Source organism: Chiloscyllium plagiosum, chromosome 4, assembly GCF_004010195.1.
Source record: "Chiloscyllium plagiosum isolate BGI_BamShark_2017 chromosome 4, ASM401019v2, whole genome shotgun sequence".
Taxonomy (NCBI): Eukaryota; Metazoa; Chordata; class Chondrichthyes; order Orectolobiformes; family Hemiscylliidae; genus Chiloscyllium; species Chiloscyllium plagiosum.
This window is the reverse complement of record NC_057713.1, coordinates 35,165,018-35,181,983: the sequence shown is the minus strand read 5'-3', so window position 1 is coordinate 35,181,983 and position 16,966 is coordinate 35,165,018. Positions and strand designations below refer to the sequence as shown.

Below are 16,966 nucleotides of genomic sequence, written 5' to 3'. Positions count from 1 at the left end.
CTGTGCTGGTGTAGGGAGGGGGTGGTCTGGGCTGGTGTGAGGGAGTGGTCAATGCTGGTTTAGGGAGTGGTCTGTGCTGGCGTGAGTGAGTGGTCTGTGCTGGTGTAGGGAGGGGGTGGTCTGGGCTGGTGTGAGGGAATGGTCAGTGGTTTGGATGCATTTACAACAGCTCAAGTTTCAGGGCCTTGCTGTGATTAAAAAGTCTCAAAGGAGCTTGGATCAAAATGGCTACAAGTGAAGGCTGAGGAAATCTGCAGCGATCTCTGCAAACTATGGGAGCATTCTTCAGGAGCAGTTCTTGTAATGAAAAGCCTTGGCTGCAGAATGCCATGAGGTTTGCTTATTGTACCATCAAACACTCAGGTTGCAAATTATTTTCATTAAACTCCAATCTCTCATTGTGTAGCCATCTCTCTGAAGAGTTAAATATCTCACACAGTACAGGGACAATGTAACACTGTCAAAAATGCACTGTCCCTTGAGAATTGGTATCAATTGCCTATTTACTGATTGTATTTAGATTCGTGCCGCTGCTCGACAAGGCTGCACAGGAAATTACCCCAGCGAAAGCAGGAAGAGATGAAAATGTGCCTTCAAATTAACAGAACACATTTTTATTTGACAACGTTCATTCCCCTGTCACCAAACTCAACTCTGAAGGCTGTAAAATTTCCCTGAGCTGTTACTATTGATCCAAAGACCATTTTATCTGTTTGATTTCATCACATCAGCAGATCTGGAGCAATCATTATGAGGTCCCCATGCTGCTGCCATGATTCTTTGTAATTTAGCATCTGGAATGTAAGACTCTGAATCACAAGGGTTAACTGAGCCTATTGATAGGAAATGTCTATTTTTGTTGCAGTTCCTAGGTCTCCTGAATCAGATATGAATTGTCATGTCAGACTTGCTAGGCAGATATCAAATGTGTGAGACAACATTCCAGACAAGCCTAAAGGTAGAAGCTTACTGTAACAATCAGAAATAAAATCGGAATGAAAGCTTTGCTCCCTCAAAGGGTGCAAGCAGAAATAACTGCAGCAAAGTTCTCAATCTCATTGCTAGGACAAGGAGGGAGGGAACTTGAAATAATTCTTCCCAAAAAGAAAAAGAAGACAGGTTTCTCTCAGAATACAGAAAGACCAGTGCAACTAAAATAATGTTGCAATATTGCTTGAAGGACATTTCGGAGCATTACATGAAAAGATTTACCTTTGAAAATACTGTGATAATTGCTGGAGGGGACTATATGGTAGTCATTCTGTGCCAATGTGACTCCACAGGTAGATACACGTGGGCAGGAAGTTTACCCCAATTTGGAAGCAGTAACAGAGATAAGCTGATGCACAATAAGATGCTGCAAGTCTGTGTGTGTGTGTGTGTGTGTGTGTGTGTGTGTGTGTGTGTGTGTGTTGTGTGTGTGTGTGAGCTTGTTAGCTTATCATGCACTGCACCCTCCTTCCCCATTAATGTACCCCCCACCATTTCCTCTCCCACCCCAAACAAAGCTATTTTCCCAGATCAAGGGTTCAATGGCTTCCTGCCTCCAAGTGGCAGTAACTCCTCTTGTCCAGACAATTTTTAAGAATAATTATGGCCAATTGCAAGAGACTAGATGAGTGGGGAGGAGGGAGTGGGGTGGGTGATGTGGTCGCGGGGGAGAGGGATGGGAGCAAAGTTGGTGAATGGCTGTAAGAGAAAAGGAAGCACCCCAATATCTCTCCATAATAATTGCCTGGCAATTGTGACCATTTTCATAAGTTCAAAATTTCTACACTTGCTAAGGGGGCATGTGAGGATGGAAGCAACCTCTCTCTTTTATCTCAGTGGTAGGCTTCAGGTCTGTCTTGCTGGAGGGTCTGCTCTTGACTGTCTGGCTCTTGTCCATTCTGCTCGATTGATTGGTTAACACAGCTCTGATCAATCATTGGCTTACCCAGCCAAAACCCATAACTGGTAACTGCTCCTGACAGTCCTGTGTCGGCACCCCTAAGTAACCCTGAAAAGTCACTTTATTAAAATGCAGATGCCCTGAGATTCCACAAGATGGGTTCGATACTCAATATTTTAAAAATGAATCAATTTATACAAGAAACTGGAAATATGAAATAGATAAAGCAGAAATAACCATGAAACTCTTTGTATAAACTAATCTTATATAAGGAAGAAACAAGATTAGACAAGCCAGAATGTGTTTATGAATGGCTTGTCATGCTTAACAAAACTACTGGAGATATTTAAGTATACTGTATTGAATATTCAGAGGGGTTTTGATAAGGTTTTTCATAAGAGGTTAGTAGGAAAATTAAAACTACATGGGATAAGCAGTATATTAATATGGATTGAAAATTGGTTGACAGACAGGAAACACAGAATGGGAATAAATGGGTCGCTTTCTGAGTGACAGGCAGTGACTAGTGGGGTTCCACAAAGATCAAAGCCTGAGCCCAGCAATTCATGATATATGTAAATGGTCCAGATGAGAGAACGAAGTGCAATATTTCTAAGTTTGCTGACAACACAAAACTAGTTAGAATTGAGTTGTGAGAAGAATGCAAAGAGGTTGCTGTAGCAAGGAGAGGGTTCAGAAAAAATATTACCGGGATGTTGCCAGGAATGAAGGGTTTGAGTTATAAAGCTAGGCTGAATTTTTCACTGGACCATAGGAGTTTGAGGGGTGACCATATAGGGGTTTATAAAATCGTGAGGGGCATAGATAAGGGAATAGCAAGGGACTTTTCCCTCGGGTGGAGGAGTTCAAAACAAGGGGGTATGATTTTAAGGTGAGAGGAGAAAGTTCTAAAAAAGGACAACTTTTTTACACAGAGTGGTTTGTGTGTGGAATGAACTGCCAAAGGAAGTGATGGATGCAGGTACAGTTACAACATTTAAAAGACATTTGGATAAGTACATGGATAGGAAAGGTAGGAGGGATATGAGCAAAATGCAGGCAAGTGGGACAAATTTAGTTTGGGAACATGTTCACGTGGATTAGTTGGACGAAAGGGTCTGTTTTCATGTTGTATGACAAGTTGAATGAGTGCGTAAACAAATAGTAGACGCAGTACACTATTGCAAAATGTGAAGTTATACACTTCGAAATGAAAATCAGAAAGGAAGAATATTATTTAAATGGTCGCATATTGATAAGTATGGATGGGAAGGGAATCTGCTGTCCTTGCACACCAGTCAAAGAAAATAGACAGTTATGTGCAATAGGCAAGTCGGACAGTAAATGATAATTTGGCCTTCATTAGGAGACAATTTAGGTTCAGAAATAGATGACTTACTGCAGTTATACATGACCTTGATGAGATTGTGTGCAGTTTTCATCTCCCTCCACAAGAAAGGATATAGTTGCCACAGAGAGTGTGTGGCAGTTCACTAGGCTGATACCGGAGATAGCAGGACTGCCCTATGAAGAGAAATTTGTTTGACCTGGCTTCTATGCACTTATTTTTGAAGGTTGACGGTGGATCTGATTGAAACATAAAAAATTGTAACAGGGCTGAACAGACTCAGTGCTGGGAGGATAATTTCCCTGGTGGGGAATCTAGAGCTAGGGCATACAGCGATAAGATACACGATAGAGATGAGGAAATACTTCTTCACTGAAAGAGTAGTGAATCTGTGGAATTCGCTACCACAGAAAGCTGGGGAGGCCAAGTCACTCAATAAGATCATGGATAATCATCTATTTCCATGACATTTTTCTACTTTCTCCCCATACCCCCTTGAAAACTGAAAGAAATCACTTTTTTTAAATATTAAAAAAAGTAACTTTTTTCGCATTTCGAGGGGTAAGGGGAGAAAGTAGGAATATCTCATTGAAATAGAGGATTATCCATGATCTTATATTTCATTATTTATATAAATGATTTGAATGTGAGCTAAAGAGGTATAATTAATAAGTTTGCAGATTACACCAAAATTGGAGGTGTGGTGAACAGCGAAGAAGGTTACCTCAGATTACAACGGAATTTTGATCAGATGAGCCAATGGACCGAGAAGTGGCAGATGGAGTTTAATTCAGATAAATGAGAGGTGCTGCATTTTGGGAAAGCAAACCTTAGCAGGACTTATACACTTAATGATAATGTCCTAGGGAGTGTTGCTGAACAAAGAGACCTTGGAGTGCAGGTTCATAGCTCCTTGAAAGTAGAGTCACAGGTAGATAGGATAGTGAAGTAGATGTTTGGTATGCTTTCCTTTATTGATCAGAGTATTGAGTACAGGAGTTGGGAGGTCATGTTGCTGCTGTACGGAACATTGGTTAGTCCACGTTTGGAATATTGTGTGCAATTCAGGTCTCTTTCCTATCGGAAGGATGTTATGAAACTTGAAAGGGTTCAGAAAAAATTTGCAAGGATGTTGCCAAGGTTGGAGGATTTGAGCTATAGGGAGAGGTTGAACCGGCTGGGGCTGTTTTCCCTGGAGCGTCAGAGCTTAGGGGTGACCATATAGAGGTTTTTAAAATCATGAGGGGCATGGATAGGGTAAATAGACAAGGTCTTTTCCCTAGGGTGGAGGAGTCCAGAACTAGAGGGCATAGGTTTAGAGTGATGGGGGAATATATAAGAGAGACCTAAGGGGCAACATTTTCACACGGAGGGTGGTGCGTATATGGAATGAGCTGCCAGAGGAAGTGGTGGAGGCTAGTACAAATTGCAACATTTAAAAGGCATCTGGGTGGGTATATGAATAGGAAAGGTTTGGAGGGATATGGGCCAAGTATTGGCAGCTGGGACTAGATTGGGTTGGAATATCTGGTCAGCATGGACAAGTTGGACCGAAGGGTCTGTTTCCATGATGTACATCTCTATGACTCTATGACTCAATGGTGGAGCAGATTCAAAGGTTCAAATTGTGTACTCCTGTTAATTTTTATGTAAATCTCACCCAATCCAGCATATATGTAGCTCCAGACCCTTATCTAAGTGGTAGACTCTTATCTACCCACTGACAAAGCTAGGCAAGTCATTCAGTGCATGGAATCATTATGAAGATTAACAAAAGCAAAATGGGATGGACTACTTGGCTGTGATTCGCTACCTGATGTAACTATTGGCACACTCTCTCCACAGGCAAGGAACAGTTTGAGGAGAAGGCTCACACTTTTCCAAGGCTGTTATGGGTGAGGTGAAATGTAAGCCTGACCTGTGATGCCTAATTCCCGAAGTATTTTTAGAATTCCCTTGAAGCTCCAGTGCCTCAGAGCTAAATTAGATAATTTCTGCCATTAATGACGTTTCAGGAGACTTTATCTGCCTGGATTATGGAACAATTAATTTTGCCAGTATACCCATTATTGATCACTGATTGTAGGCTCCATCAGGCATGCTCCAGACAAGGCTTCAGCCTAGAATATTGTTAACCTCTTCATTTTGCCTCAGCTAAATAATATAAATGCTGGTTAGTCAGGAGCAATGAACTATTATTTGTTTAGATGCAAAACCTTGACTTAGACGGCTGGTCTTCTCTGGTTTTTTTGTACGCTTGTTCATTTGTAACACTCTCTGTAGTTAAGGTGCCTTCTGATGTTAGTGTCTCAGAGCGTGTCTGAGACCCATGTCCCAACAGAGGTCAACACCTTCAGAAAAGTAACCAAGAAGCAGCAATAACAACTGGAAGAGGAGGAATATAATTTACTATGGTGAAAGTGAGTACTGCAAATGCTGGCGATCAGAGTGAAGATTGGAGTGGTGCTGGAAAAGCACATAGGTCAGGCAGCATCCGAGGAGCAGGAAAGTTGATGTTTCAGGCAAATGCCCTTCAGGAATGAAAGTCCTTCATCATTCCTGATGAAGGGCCTTTGCTCGAAATGTCCATTTTCCTGCTCCTCAGATGCTGCCTGACCTGATATAATTTTCTACATCCATCAATCCTAGGCCTGAAGAGAATTTCCCCCCTTCTGGGTCTCTCACAGATGGCTGCAAATTTTTATTTAACATTAGCAGTCTGTTGAGGAAGAGGTTGGCTCCTTTCTCTGCATGTAGGCAACAGTTGCCAGTCAACAGAGGTAAGCTCCTTTAAAAAGCTGGTGTAATGGACTTGGTTCAAGAGAGACATGTAGAGAGAGTTTGAAGAGATGCTTCTTTCTGTCAGAAAAAGCTTGTGTGTAGGAAAGGTAGCATCACTGGTTCTAGCCTTCATCTCCTCCAGTTCCTCATTCTAAAGCTCTGGAGACCTCCACTCCCTCTTCCTAAACATTGCAAACACTATAGTTATACTCTCTCTGTCGTATTTCAGTATGCAGGCTGAGTAATGGATTTTTAAAATAAACGAGTACGACAGGCACAAATAGTCCAGTGAGTACAAAAAGCTTGCCTTATTTTCATGATGTTTGGAGTATCATTCCTAAAATCTTCCCAAAGCAATGCAATCTCCTGTCAAAAGTGTGAGATATTTAAACCAAGCTGAGTGAAAATAAATTCTGAAAAAAAAAATTCTCCAAACCTCGCAAGTACGTGAAAGCAGTTCAGAAAAATCACATTGATCACTATGGAGTCAGCAATGGGTTGGATGGTGTGGAGAGGTTTACTCCAAAACCAAGTGATGGCTTCAATCACTAGCAATGAATAACAGCCACATTCATGTCAAGCCTTTAGAGGTCCCTCCCAAGCAGGAAAGAAAGTAAACAATAGTTGTTCTCACCTCTGTACCCCTCAGCTTTCACTGTTCCCAACATCACCTCCTGTGGTTTGGGATACACACATTCAGGGTGAATAGGAGGTAGCTTTGGTCATAAAGCTGGAAATTGTAGAAGTGATGTAAAATCAGAAGAATTACGAATGTAAACAAGAAGAGATTGGACAAGGTCAGGGAGGGGGAAGAAGTAAAGTGGCAACATAGGAAGAAATAGGTTCAGTGAGGCAGGAACAGGCTGAAACAATGGATCTGCCAGGGCAGTCCTATTGTAGGGTTTTGAAAGGAGGTAGAAGCAGTCAGAGCGGGGTTGAGAGACTGAGGTGGGAACTGTGGAGGTAAAAGCTTCAGTGACAGTCCTGGAAATAACAGCTTAGCTTTCAGTAGTTGATTCATAAATAGGGGAAATAAAAGGAGGATTGGTGCTATGCTGAGCATCAACTCTCTTCTATCTCTTTTTTTCTTCTATCTCTTTTTTTCAAGATGGCAGTGGAGTAGGAGGGCACAGCAACCCAGCATGGCTGCCTCACCCTGGCTGTGTCTTCAGAGTATTCCATCACTCCTTAATTGGCTTTTCCCCATCCCAGGATCCATTGTCTTCATTATACTTTTTAAATTATTATTTATGACTTCTCTCATTGATGTAGGTGCCGTGGTGGGGCAACTTATGAAACTTTTCACTGTACTGTACTTTTCATGTAAAAGTACACCTGACAATAAATTTCTATTCTATTCTATTCTCTCCTTGGATCATGACCCTCCCCACCATTGAACACCAAGCTGTTATTTCTAAGGCTGTCTCTGACATCATCTCCTCTAGTTTTAAACAAAGGAGGCCCAATGTTTCAGGCCAGCACAGATCAGTACACAGAACGGGTCAAAGTCATATGTCCAAAGCAATGTTTTTTAAAAACTGGGCTTTTGTTTTACTCCACTCACTTTATCCACTTGGCCAACATTCGTTATTTAGCCAGCACATGCAAAACAAAACAATTTGCTGTTGTGGCATCTCAAAATACATAAACTGCCACCTGTACAGCAACAGTTTATTTTTTAATTGGTTCTTGGGATGGAAGCAAGAATCTCAATGCTCCTTGTTTCTTTTTTAACCTATTTTCCTAATCAACCTGTTGATGTTGTTACTTGACTTGAACCCGGACTTCCTTGTCCAGAGATGGTGACACTACCACTACACCACAAGAGGAACCCCCCACCCCCCAATGCTATTGTTGCCCCAAATACTTAAGGTTTCAATTACCTGGTATAACGTTGCAGTCAAACTGTCCAGGCCAGGAACAATGTTAAATTGTAACCTCTTCTGAAGAGCATTTGTGATCAAGCTGTCTTTTTTTAAAGCAATCCAGCAATTTTCATATAATTATCTGCCTTTTATCTGGAAATGAGCAAGTTGTTTTCAATGCTATGAATTGCCATGGTGGAGACTGAACTGACATCTTGCTTGATTGCTTACTCAATAACACATTACTATATCCAGACTGGTGATTAATCAGCTGGGATAACTTGAAAATGTGATCAAGAGCTTTTTTTTAAATCTGCAATTTGTTCATTCCTTTATTGTCAAATTCAGTGTGCCATATTGAAGGCTTCCAGTGGGAACATGATCCTTCTCTTGTCAATAAGCTATTTAATTAAACCAATAATTCATTTAATACCCAGAGAAATGCTGGTGTGGAAGGGAATCTCATGGGGATCCAAAATCCCTTTTTCTTGATGTTGTTTATTTAAATATCCAGGATGCAAAGCAATCCCCTTAATTAAAGATGTCATGTTTTCCTCGGTACTTATCAAGGTGCTTGATCTTAGAAATGGATGCACGGTGGTTTAGTGGTTAGCAAAGCTACCTCACAGCACCAGGGACCCAGGTTTGATTCCCGCCTCAGGCGACTGTCTGTCTGAAGTTTGCACATTCTCCCTGTGTCTGTGCGGGTTTCCTCTGGGTGCTCTGGTTTCCTCCCACATTCCAAAGATGTGTAGGTCAGGTGATTGGCCATGCTAAATTGCCCATAGTGTTAGGTGCATTAGTCAGAGGGAAATGGGTCTGGGTGGGTTACTCTTCGGAGGGTCAGTGTAGACTTGTTGGGCTGAAGGGTCTGTTTCCACACTGTATGTAAACTATTGAAAGCATGATACACTGACAATTACTACACTTAGACAGAATTCCAATTAAGTTTTATTGTTATGTGTACTCAAGTACAGAGATACAGGAGTACCGTGAAAAGTTTGCAATGTCACCATTCATTGTGCCATCTTAGGTACAAAGGTAGGTAAGTATAAAATCTTAGGCGAAGAATAGAAAAATAAAGAAGTAAGTCAGAAGTTTAACATTACAGTTCTTATAAAGTAATAAGTAAGATATAAAAGGTAGGTTAGAAATATAGCCTGAGTACAGAAGAAGGTAGACAGGCAGGAGGCTGGAAGAACACAGCAAGCCAGGCAGCATCAGGAGGTGGTGAAGACGGAAGCATGCTCCACACTATTTACGTCAAATGCTCCCTGGGGCAGATACAGCACATATTAGATACTAAACAATGTTCACTCTATACTGGTTCACCCAGCGTAGGTAAAATAATACTGAAGAAGAGTCATGTTGGACTTCAAATGTAAATTTTGTTTTTCTTTTCACAGATGTTGCCAGACTTGCTGAGTTTCTCCATCATTTTCTGTGGTTTTTTTTTATTTTCAATAAGCCAATACAGCCTATAAACTCTTTAATTTCTCCTGGGTGAGATTCAGCACTGATTAAAGAATCTGCTGGGTGAGCATTCAAATTAAGATGATATTAGGCTGTGAATATGGCCAGAGACATATTCCATTTGCTTTGTATTGGGAGGATTTCAGCCCAGAGTAGGGAAACAAATGATGAAGACACAAAGCACCACCCAAATCCTTCTAAGATTTCATACTTTTAAGAGCTATTTATATTAGTTGTATTTTCCTGAATGCTCCCAGCGTAAGAATCCACCCATTTGGAGCGAGTTTTGATAAGTTGAGAAGTCACAAGTCTTATTAACCGTTCACAAGATTTTCAGTTAATTTACTTTTAATCTAACAGAAAATCAGATCCAGCAAACAGGAAATATATCCTATTGTTGACAATAAGCATTTACAAATCTCTTTTGAGTTCTTAAATGATTGGGTTGACAAGGATACAGCCCATTGAAAAATGAGATGGGTAACTTAAATGTCTTTGTTAATATGTGAAAACATTATTGTCAATACTTTCTTCCAAAAATTCAACCAGCCTTTCATACAATAATTTACTTTTAAGCTGTAGGTAAGGAAATGTAATATTTCGTACTGCAAATATCCCACAAATAACAATGAGCTTGTAGTTTGTGAGGAATAGAGGGTGGTTTGATAGTATTGGTGGAAGCCAAGAGAGCTTTGGATGTTTCAATCCTGCCTTGAGATCTTTATATTTACCCAAACAGGCTGAGGCCTGGCTTAACATCTTATCCAAACAATGGCATGGCTGAAAGGCAGGGGTTTATCACCTTCCCCTCCCTCCTGCTGTATAAATGTCATAGGAAACTTCATGTCATACTCTTGATTCTCTCTACTCCAAACTCCAAAGAGTAAAGAAGATAAACATATGCAGTCTCACCACTGAGTCAGAAGGCTGTGCATTCATGGCCCATTCCAGAGAATTGAGCACAAAATATAGACCGACTTCAGTGATGGAATGCTACACAGGCTAAGATGAATTCTTTTCACATCAAACGTTTATTCAGAAGGCTCCCTTTGACGAAGAACAGCGAAGCTCTCCTTCGTATCCCAGCCAATGCTTTTCTTCCTGAATAAAAATCATGAAAACAAATTATTTGGTCATTATCTTATTGCTGACATTTGTCAGTTTTAGTCACTAATTATGGGTTCTCTATGTCAGAAGCCACAGGATACCAGGTTAAAATCTAACAGGTTTATATGAAATCACAACCTTTTGGAGCGCTGCTCCTTCATCGGATGAAGACTTCACCTGACAAAGAAGCAATGCTCCGAAAGCTTGTGATTCCAAAAAACCTGTTGGACTAATACCTGGTGTCATGTGACTTCTGACTTTGCCCACCCCAGTCCAACACCGGCAACTCCACATCATGGATTCTATAAGATAGGCATTATCTTGAAAGAAACCCTACAAGCTTCTCACTCCTCTTGAAGGCCTCAATGCTTCAAAAGTAACTTTCTAAATTTATGGGAATTTTGTGCTTGTGAAAGGTACTATATGAATACAAGTTCTTTTTCATTCTCTTTACCAAATTTAAAAGGAAGTTGTTGGGTGTTTAAATAAACTATGGAGAACTGAAGTGTGACAGCTTCAACCCATTGCCTAAGTTGAGTCAATTAATGTCATTGGAGGGAGTGTTTGTGACAAAATGATAGTGTTCTTACTTCTGAGCCAGGAGGTCTGGATTCAAGCCCACTTGTTCCAGAGCTATGTCATAATGTCTCCAGACAGGTGGTTTAGAAAAATATCTAATTAATTTCATTGGATGTAAACCTATGGGCAGCACGGTGGCACAGTGGTTAGCACTGCTGCCTCACAGCGCCAGAGACCCGGGTTCATTTTCTGCCTCAGGTGACTGACTGTGTGGAGTTTACACATTCTCCCTGTGTCTGCGTGAGTGTGCTCCGGTTTCCTCCCACAGTCCAAAGATGTGCAGGTCAGGTGAATTGGCCATGCTAAATTGCCCATAGTGTTAGGTGAAGGGGTAAATGTAGGGGTATGGGTGAGTTGCGCTTCAGCGAGTTAGTGTGGACTTGTTGGGCCGAAGGGCCTGTTACCACACTGTAAGTAATCTAATCTAAACCTTGCAAAACATTTGACCTTATCTCGATCTGTTGCTACCTGATTTTTTAAAAATATAATTCATCCATGAGATGTAGGTGTCACTGGCTGGGCCTGCATTATTGTCCATCTCCAATTGCCCAATCACATTGCTGTGTTTCTGAAGTCACATGTAGGCCAGACCAGATAAGAACAGGAGATTTTACGTTAGAGCCCAGGTGTCCTTGGAGAAGGGGCACGCGGTGTTGACCAACACCCTGGAGTTGTTCAGGGAGAGGTGGGCGCCGCAGGGAGTGGAGTGCATCATTTCTCCCTCCAATTCTATTTTGATTTAGTCCCTACCCTCCCCTTCACTGTTTTTGATCACACAGCACTGCCCTTTGATGCGAAGGGCAGTGTTTATCACTGGCCACCCGGTTGTTTTCCTTTCTTCCTGGTGGTGGAATTTGAATAAATATTTGTGCACTTTGTGTCTTTCACTGTGTCTCACACCTGCATACACACACACCATGGGTGCTGGAGATAAAATAAGCACTACCGCAATTAGGTGGTAGTGTGGGGGAAAAAAGAAAAAAAAAGAACAGGAGATTTCCTTCCCTAAAGGACATTCATGAATCAGATGAGTTTTATAAAAATAAATAATGGTTATATGGTTGCCATTAGGCTAGCATCTGCCATGGTGGGATTCAAACGCATGCCCTCAGTGTATTAGGCTTCTGGATTACTAGTCCAGGGATATTATCACATGCATCCCCCAAATTGCTCTCTCCTTTCAGTGTATATCCTAATATCAATGTCAGGGACTGGACTAAATGGGCAGGAGAAGACAATTGAGACCCATAGATCTGTTCTTCCATATGCATTGATCATCGCTAATCTCAATTCCATTTACCATCTTTTTCTGCAAATCTTTTAATAATTTGATAAACATCTATCAACCTCTGTATCAATCAATTAAAATTAAACCAGCAGCAACTGCCTTTTAGGGAGAATGTGACAGATTTCAACAACCTTCTGCGTGAATACTTCCGGCCTTCAATCCTGCATCATCTGCCTCTAATTTTAGGGTATGCTACCTGGTAGTGGATTTTCTCCACCAGAGAAAATCTATTTTCCATACTAATCAAATTATCATATCTCTTTATCATTATAAACATCTCAAGCGGATCGCTTCTGGAGTTGTTTAAACTCAAGAAAATACAAAAGCCAAAAATACTGATTGTAGAGAAATTATCAGATTTCTACCTCCCTATTCAGTGAGGCATTGCTTCTCAATTATGACCTCTGCTGTTGTCACAATCTCTGTTTTTAGGAATGGGTACTGTCAAAAGATATCTGTTCTCATGCATTTGTCACTGTGAGACTTTACCTTGTGTTCTGAGCTGATTCTCTTCAACGAGCACTAACATATTATCTGAGCATCCCCTCCCCTATCTGAAAGCTCATATCCCCATTACTCTGTTTGAATTGGGGTGAATGGGAACATAACACTAGCAAGACTCAATGCCTTCAAGAGATGAGAAGAGAAACTTAGGTAGCTTCTCTTGTGAGCCAGTACTTGTAACACAGAACTCAGCAATTAGAGTCTAAAACTGTCACAAAGGTGCCGATCTCTGCCCAACGCCTTTCATGTTGATTTTTGCTCCCAAATACAGGGAAAGATCCAGTCAGACTGTGAACCTTGGGACACATTCCACAATGATGCATTAGCCAAGGCTTCTACAGCAACTAGGCTCCTGATGAATTCAAGAATTGTCTGTGGAATAGCATGCTATCATGTCTAAGCAGGATTGCACAGAAGCTAACTCTTTTCTTTGAGACGAACAGGAGGAAAAGCAGGGTGCACAGTAGTGGAAGAGTCAGAATGCTACAGCGCTTCTTTTGTGCAAAGGCAGCCTTGGATAAACCTAAGGGACAATTTGACCAAGAGGCCCTGTGATTATCTGAATAAACCCATTCTCTGAACACATTATAGAGGGAAACAGTTAAGTCTTTGACACTCTCTCTCTCTCTCTCTCTGTTTCTGTTCCTGTTCCTGTTCCTATCAGTTGCTGATTTATTTTTAAATCCACATTTTATAAGAATATGTCGAGTGACGGACAAAATTCAATCTCTACTTATCCTTTTGATAATCACTTTTTGATAAACACTGATAATCATAAAGTCACACAGCACAGAAACAGACCCTTTGGTCCAACCAGTCTATGCTGAAATCTGAAACAAACAGAATGCATTCCACCAGAATCTCTGTGTGTTTGCTTAAGAAACTTGAATCCCCTCCTGCACCTGGAATCGGGGTCGGTTTTGACTAACCAACATATGAGCGTGATTGGCTGCCTGTTCTTGCAGTGAAGTAATCCCCAACTTCCCTTCAATCATGCAGACTGGTTGTATGTCACGAAACAAGACTTTCTAGTGTTGCTTGTCAGATAGAAGCCTCAAGATAGGCCAGAGTTGTCACTCCCATCGTTGTAATGTTACAGGGTGGGTTATCAACATGAAGGATAGGGGTCTCAGGTTACCATTGGCTTGGATTACCATTGTGGGACCCGAAAGGATCTCTGTAGTAAAGTCTTTTTGAACACCCACAGTAGGCCTTTTTTAAATCAAGCCAGCTGCATTATCAGAGTTAGTGAGGTGCTAAGCCTACCTTTATAGTTAGGGATTTGAGGTGCTGCAGTTTAATATGTTGACTAGACTGCTAATATAAGGATCACATTTAGGACAGTGGCATGGCGTTCAGTCTCCATTCTGTCTGAGGTAGGCTTGTGGCAAATAACATTCACTCCACACAGAGGCCATCCCCAACAAGAAAGAATCTAATCATAGTTCTTTGGTTCTCATCAGTGGGTGGCATGGTGGCTCGGTGGTTAGCACTGCTGCTTCACAGCACGAGGGTCCCAGGTTCAATTCCAGCTTGGGTGACTGTCTGTGTGGAGTTTGCACATTCTCCCTGTGTCTGTGTGGGTTTCCTCCGGGTGCTCCAGTTTCTGCCCACAGTCCAAAGATGTCCAGGTCAGGTGAATTGGCCATGCTAAATTGCCCATAGTGTTAGCTGCATTAGTCAGAGGGAAATGGGTCTGGGTGGGTTACTCTTCAGAGGGTTGGTGTGGACTGGTTGAGCCAAAGGGAATCTAATCAGAATCCGTTTACCAGAAACAGGACTAACCATAAAAATACTCTCGCTAAAAGAGCAAACCATAATGTGGCAACTTCATGGTGAGTAACTCACCTTGTAAACACTTGTCTACTGTCTACAAGGTACAATCAGAAGTGCGATGGTATACTCCTGACTTTCCTAATTGAGTGTAACTCCAACAATGCTTATGAATCAGGACACCATTCAGGACAAAGCAGCTGCTTGACTGGCACACCAACTTCACTCACTCCCTCCAGCAGTAGCACACATTGGCATTCATGTCTACCATCTACAACATGCACTGCAGAAGTTCAACAAGGCTCCCTACATAGAATCTTTCAAACCCACAACAACCACCATTTGGAAGGACAAGGACAGCAAATACATGGGAATGCCACCACTTGCAAGTCCCCCTCCAAGTCACATACCATCGTGAGTGACAACTGTAGCACTGTTCCTTCACTGTCACTGGGTAAATATCCTGGAAATCCTTCCCTAACTGTGGTGTGCCTACACTAAATAAACTGTAGTAGATCAAAAGGACACATTCTCAAGGCAAGTAGAGTTGAACATTAAAGATGTACCTCGCCATAAAGATTTGCCTAGCCAGCGATACTCACATCCCGTGAATGAATAAACTTGGGGACTCTTCCGATCGTTTTATTCATGATCAAGAGCAGACTGAGGAGGGGTTAATTGATTGTGAACAGGACATACAATTTTCTACATTGCTTGGTGGATGGCAGTACTAATGAATGCCAATAACTATATTTTTAAGCCTAATTTTGATATCAATGGACATTCCTGCACAGATCACACAATAGCGTCCTGTATGTTTAGAGAATTGTTTTTGAAGCAATGCTGCATAAACAGTTTTTTAAAATCTTTTTATGTTTCAATGAGATCATCTCTTGCTCTTCTAATTCCAAGGAATATAGGCCCAGCCTACTAATCCTCTGCTTTCGTGCCAAAACCTTCCCTGCTCAATCTTTGTTGCACTCCCTCCAAGGCAAGTATATCCTTCTTCAGGCAAGGAGACTGAAAACCACACACAGAACTCCAGGTGTGGTGTCACGGGTACACTGTATAATTGTAGCAACATATATTTATTCTTTTTCTCTAATTCCTTAGTAATGAAAGCTAACATACCATTTGCCTTCTAATTTCTTGCCATATCGACCTGTTTCATTTCTGTGTTCATATGCATGGATATTCAGGTCTTTCTGAATACACTCTGTGAATGTACCTCTAATATTCATAACAATTCCATTTCATTTACTAAAATGGGCACTTCACACTTTGCTGAACTGTATTGCATCTGCCTTTTCCTTCACCACACATATGCTTACATCCTTCTGCAATCTTTTTTTGGCTGTCTAGGCCATTTAGCCCATCGAGTCTGCTCCACTATTCGATCATGGCTGATATGTTTCTCAACCCCTTTCTCCTGCCTGCTCCCCGTAACCCTTGATCCCCTTACTAATCAAGAACTTGCTATCTCTGTCTTAAATACACTCAAGGTCTTGGCCTCCACAGCCTTCTGCAGCAATGAGTTCCACAGATTCATGACCCTCTGGCTGAAGAAATTCCTCATTTCAGTTCTAAAGGGTCATCCCTTCATTCTAGGTTGTGCCATCATGTCCTAGTCTCCTAGTGGAAACATCTTCTTCACATCCATTCTATTCAGGGTCTCAATATTCTGTTACTTTCAATTAGGTTTCCCCCATCACTACTAAAACTTTATAAAGCTCTGGTTAGGCCCCATTTGGAGTACTGTGTCCAGTTTTGGTCCCCACACCTCAGGAAGGACATACTGGCACTGGAACGTGTCCAGCGGAGATTCACACGGATGATCCCTGGAATGACAGGTCTAACATATGAGGAACGGCTGAGGATACTGGGATTGTATTCGTTGGAGTTTAGAAGATTAAGGGGAGACTTAATAGAGACGTACAAAATAATACATGGCTTGGAAAAGGTGGATGCTAGGAAATTGTTTCAGTTAAACGAGGAGACTAGGACCCGTGGACACAGCCTTAGAATTAGAGGGGGTCATTTCAGAACAGAAATGCGGAGACATTTCTTCAGCCAGAGAGTGGTGGGCCTGTGGAATTCATTGCCACGGAGTGCAGTGGAAGCCAGAACGCTAAATGTCTTCAAGGCCGAGACTGATAGATTCTTGTTGTCTAGAGGAATTAAGGGCTACAGGGAGAACGCTGGTAAGTGGAGCTGAAATGCGCACCAGCCATGATTGAATGGCGGAGTGGACCCGATGGGCCGAATGGCCTTACTTCCACTCCTATGTCTTACGGTCTTAAATCTTTTAAACCTTGCCCTCTAGTTCTGGACTCCCCCACCCCAGGGAAAAGACCTTG

The 16,966-nt window shown here is 41.7% G+C and overlaps 1 protein-coding gene across 3 annotated transcripts in view; it reads left to right on the top strand.

The window, feature by feature from the left end:
* The window catches only part of LOC122548945 (unconventional myosin-Id-like), a 141,843-nt gene that overhangs the window by 123,307 nt on the left and 1,570 nt on the right, over positions 1-16,966 (top strand). The window contains exon 22 of one of the 3 annotated variants that reach the window (XM_043687951.1): positions 521-777. The exons of the other annotated variants lie outside the window; for them this stretch is intronic. Coding sequence (XP_043543886.1) covers positions 521-602 — 82 coding nt within the window. The 3' untranslated portion in view covers positions 603-777. Of the gene's footprint in view, positions 1-520; positions 778-16,966 lie in introns of those variants that run through there. 3 annotated transcript variants of the gene reach the window in all.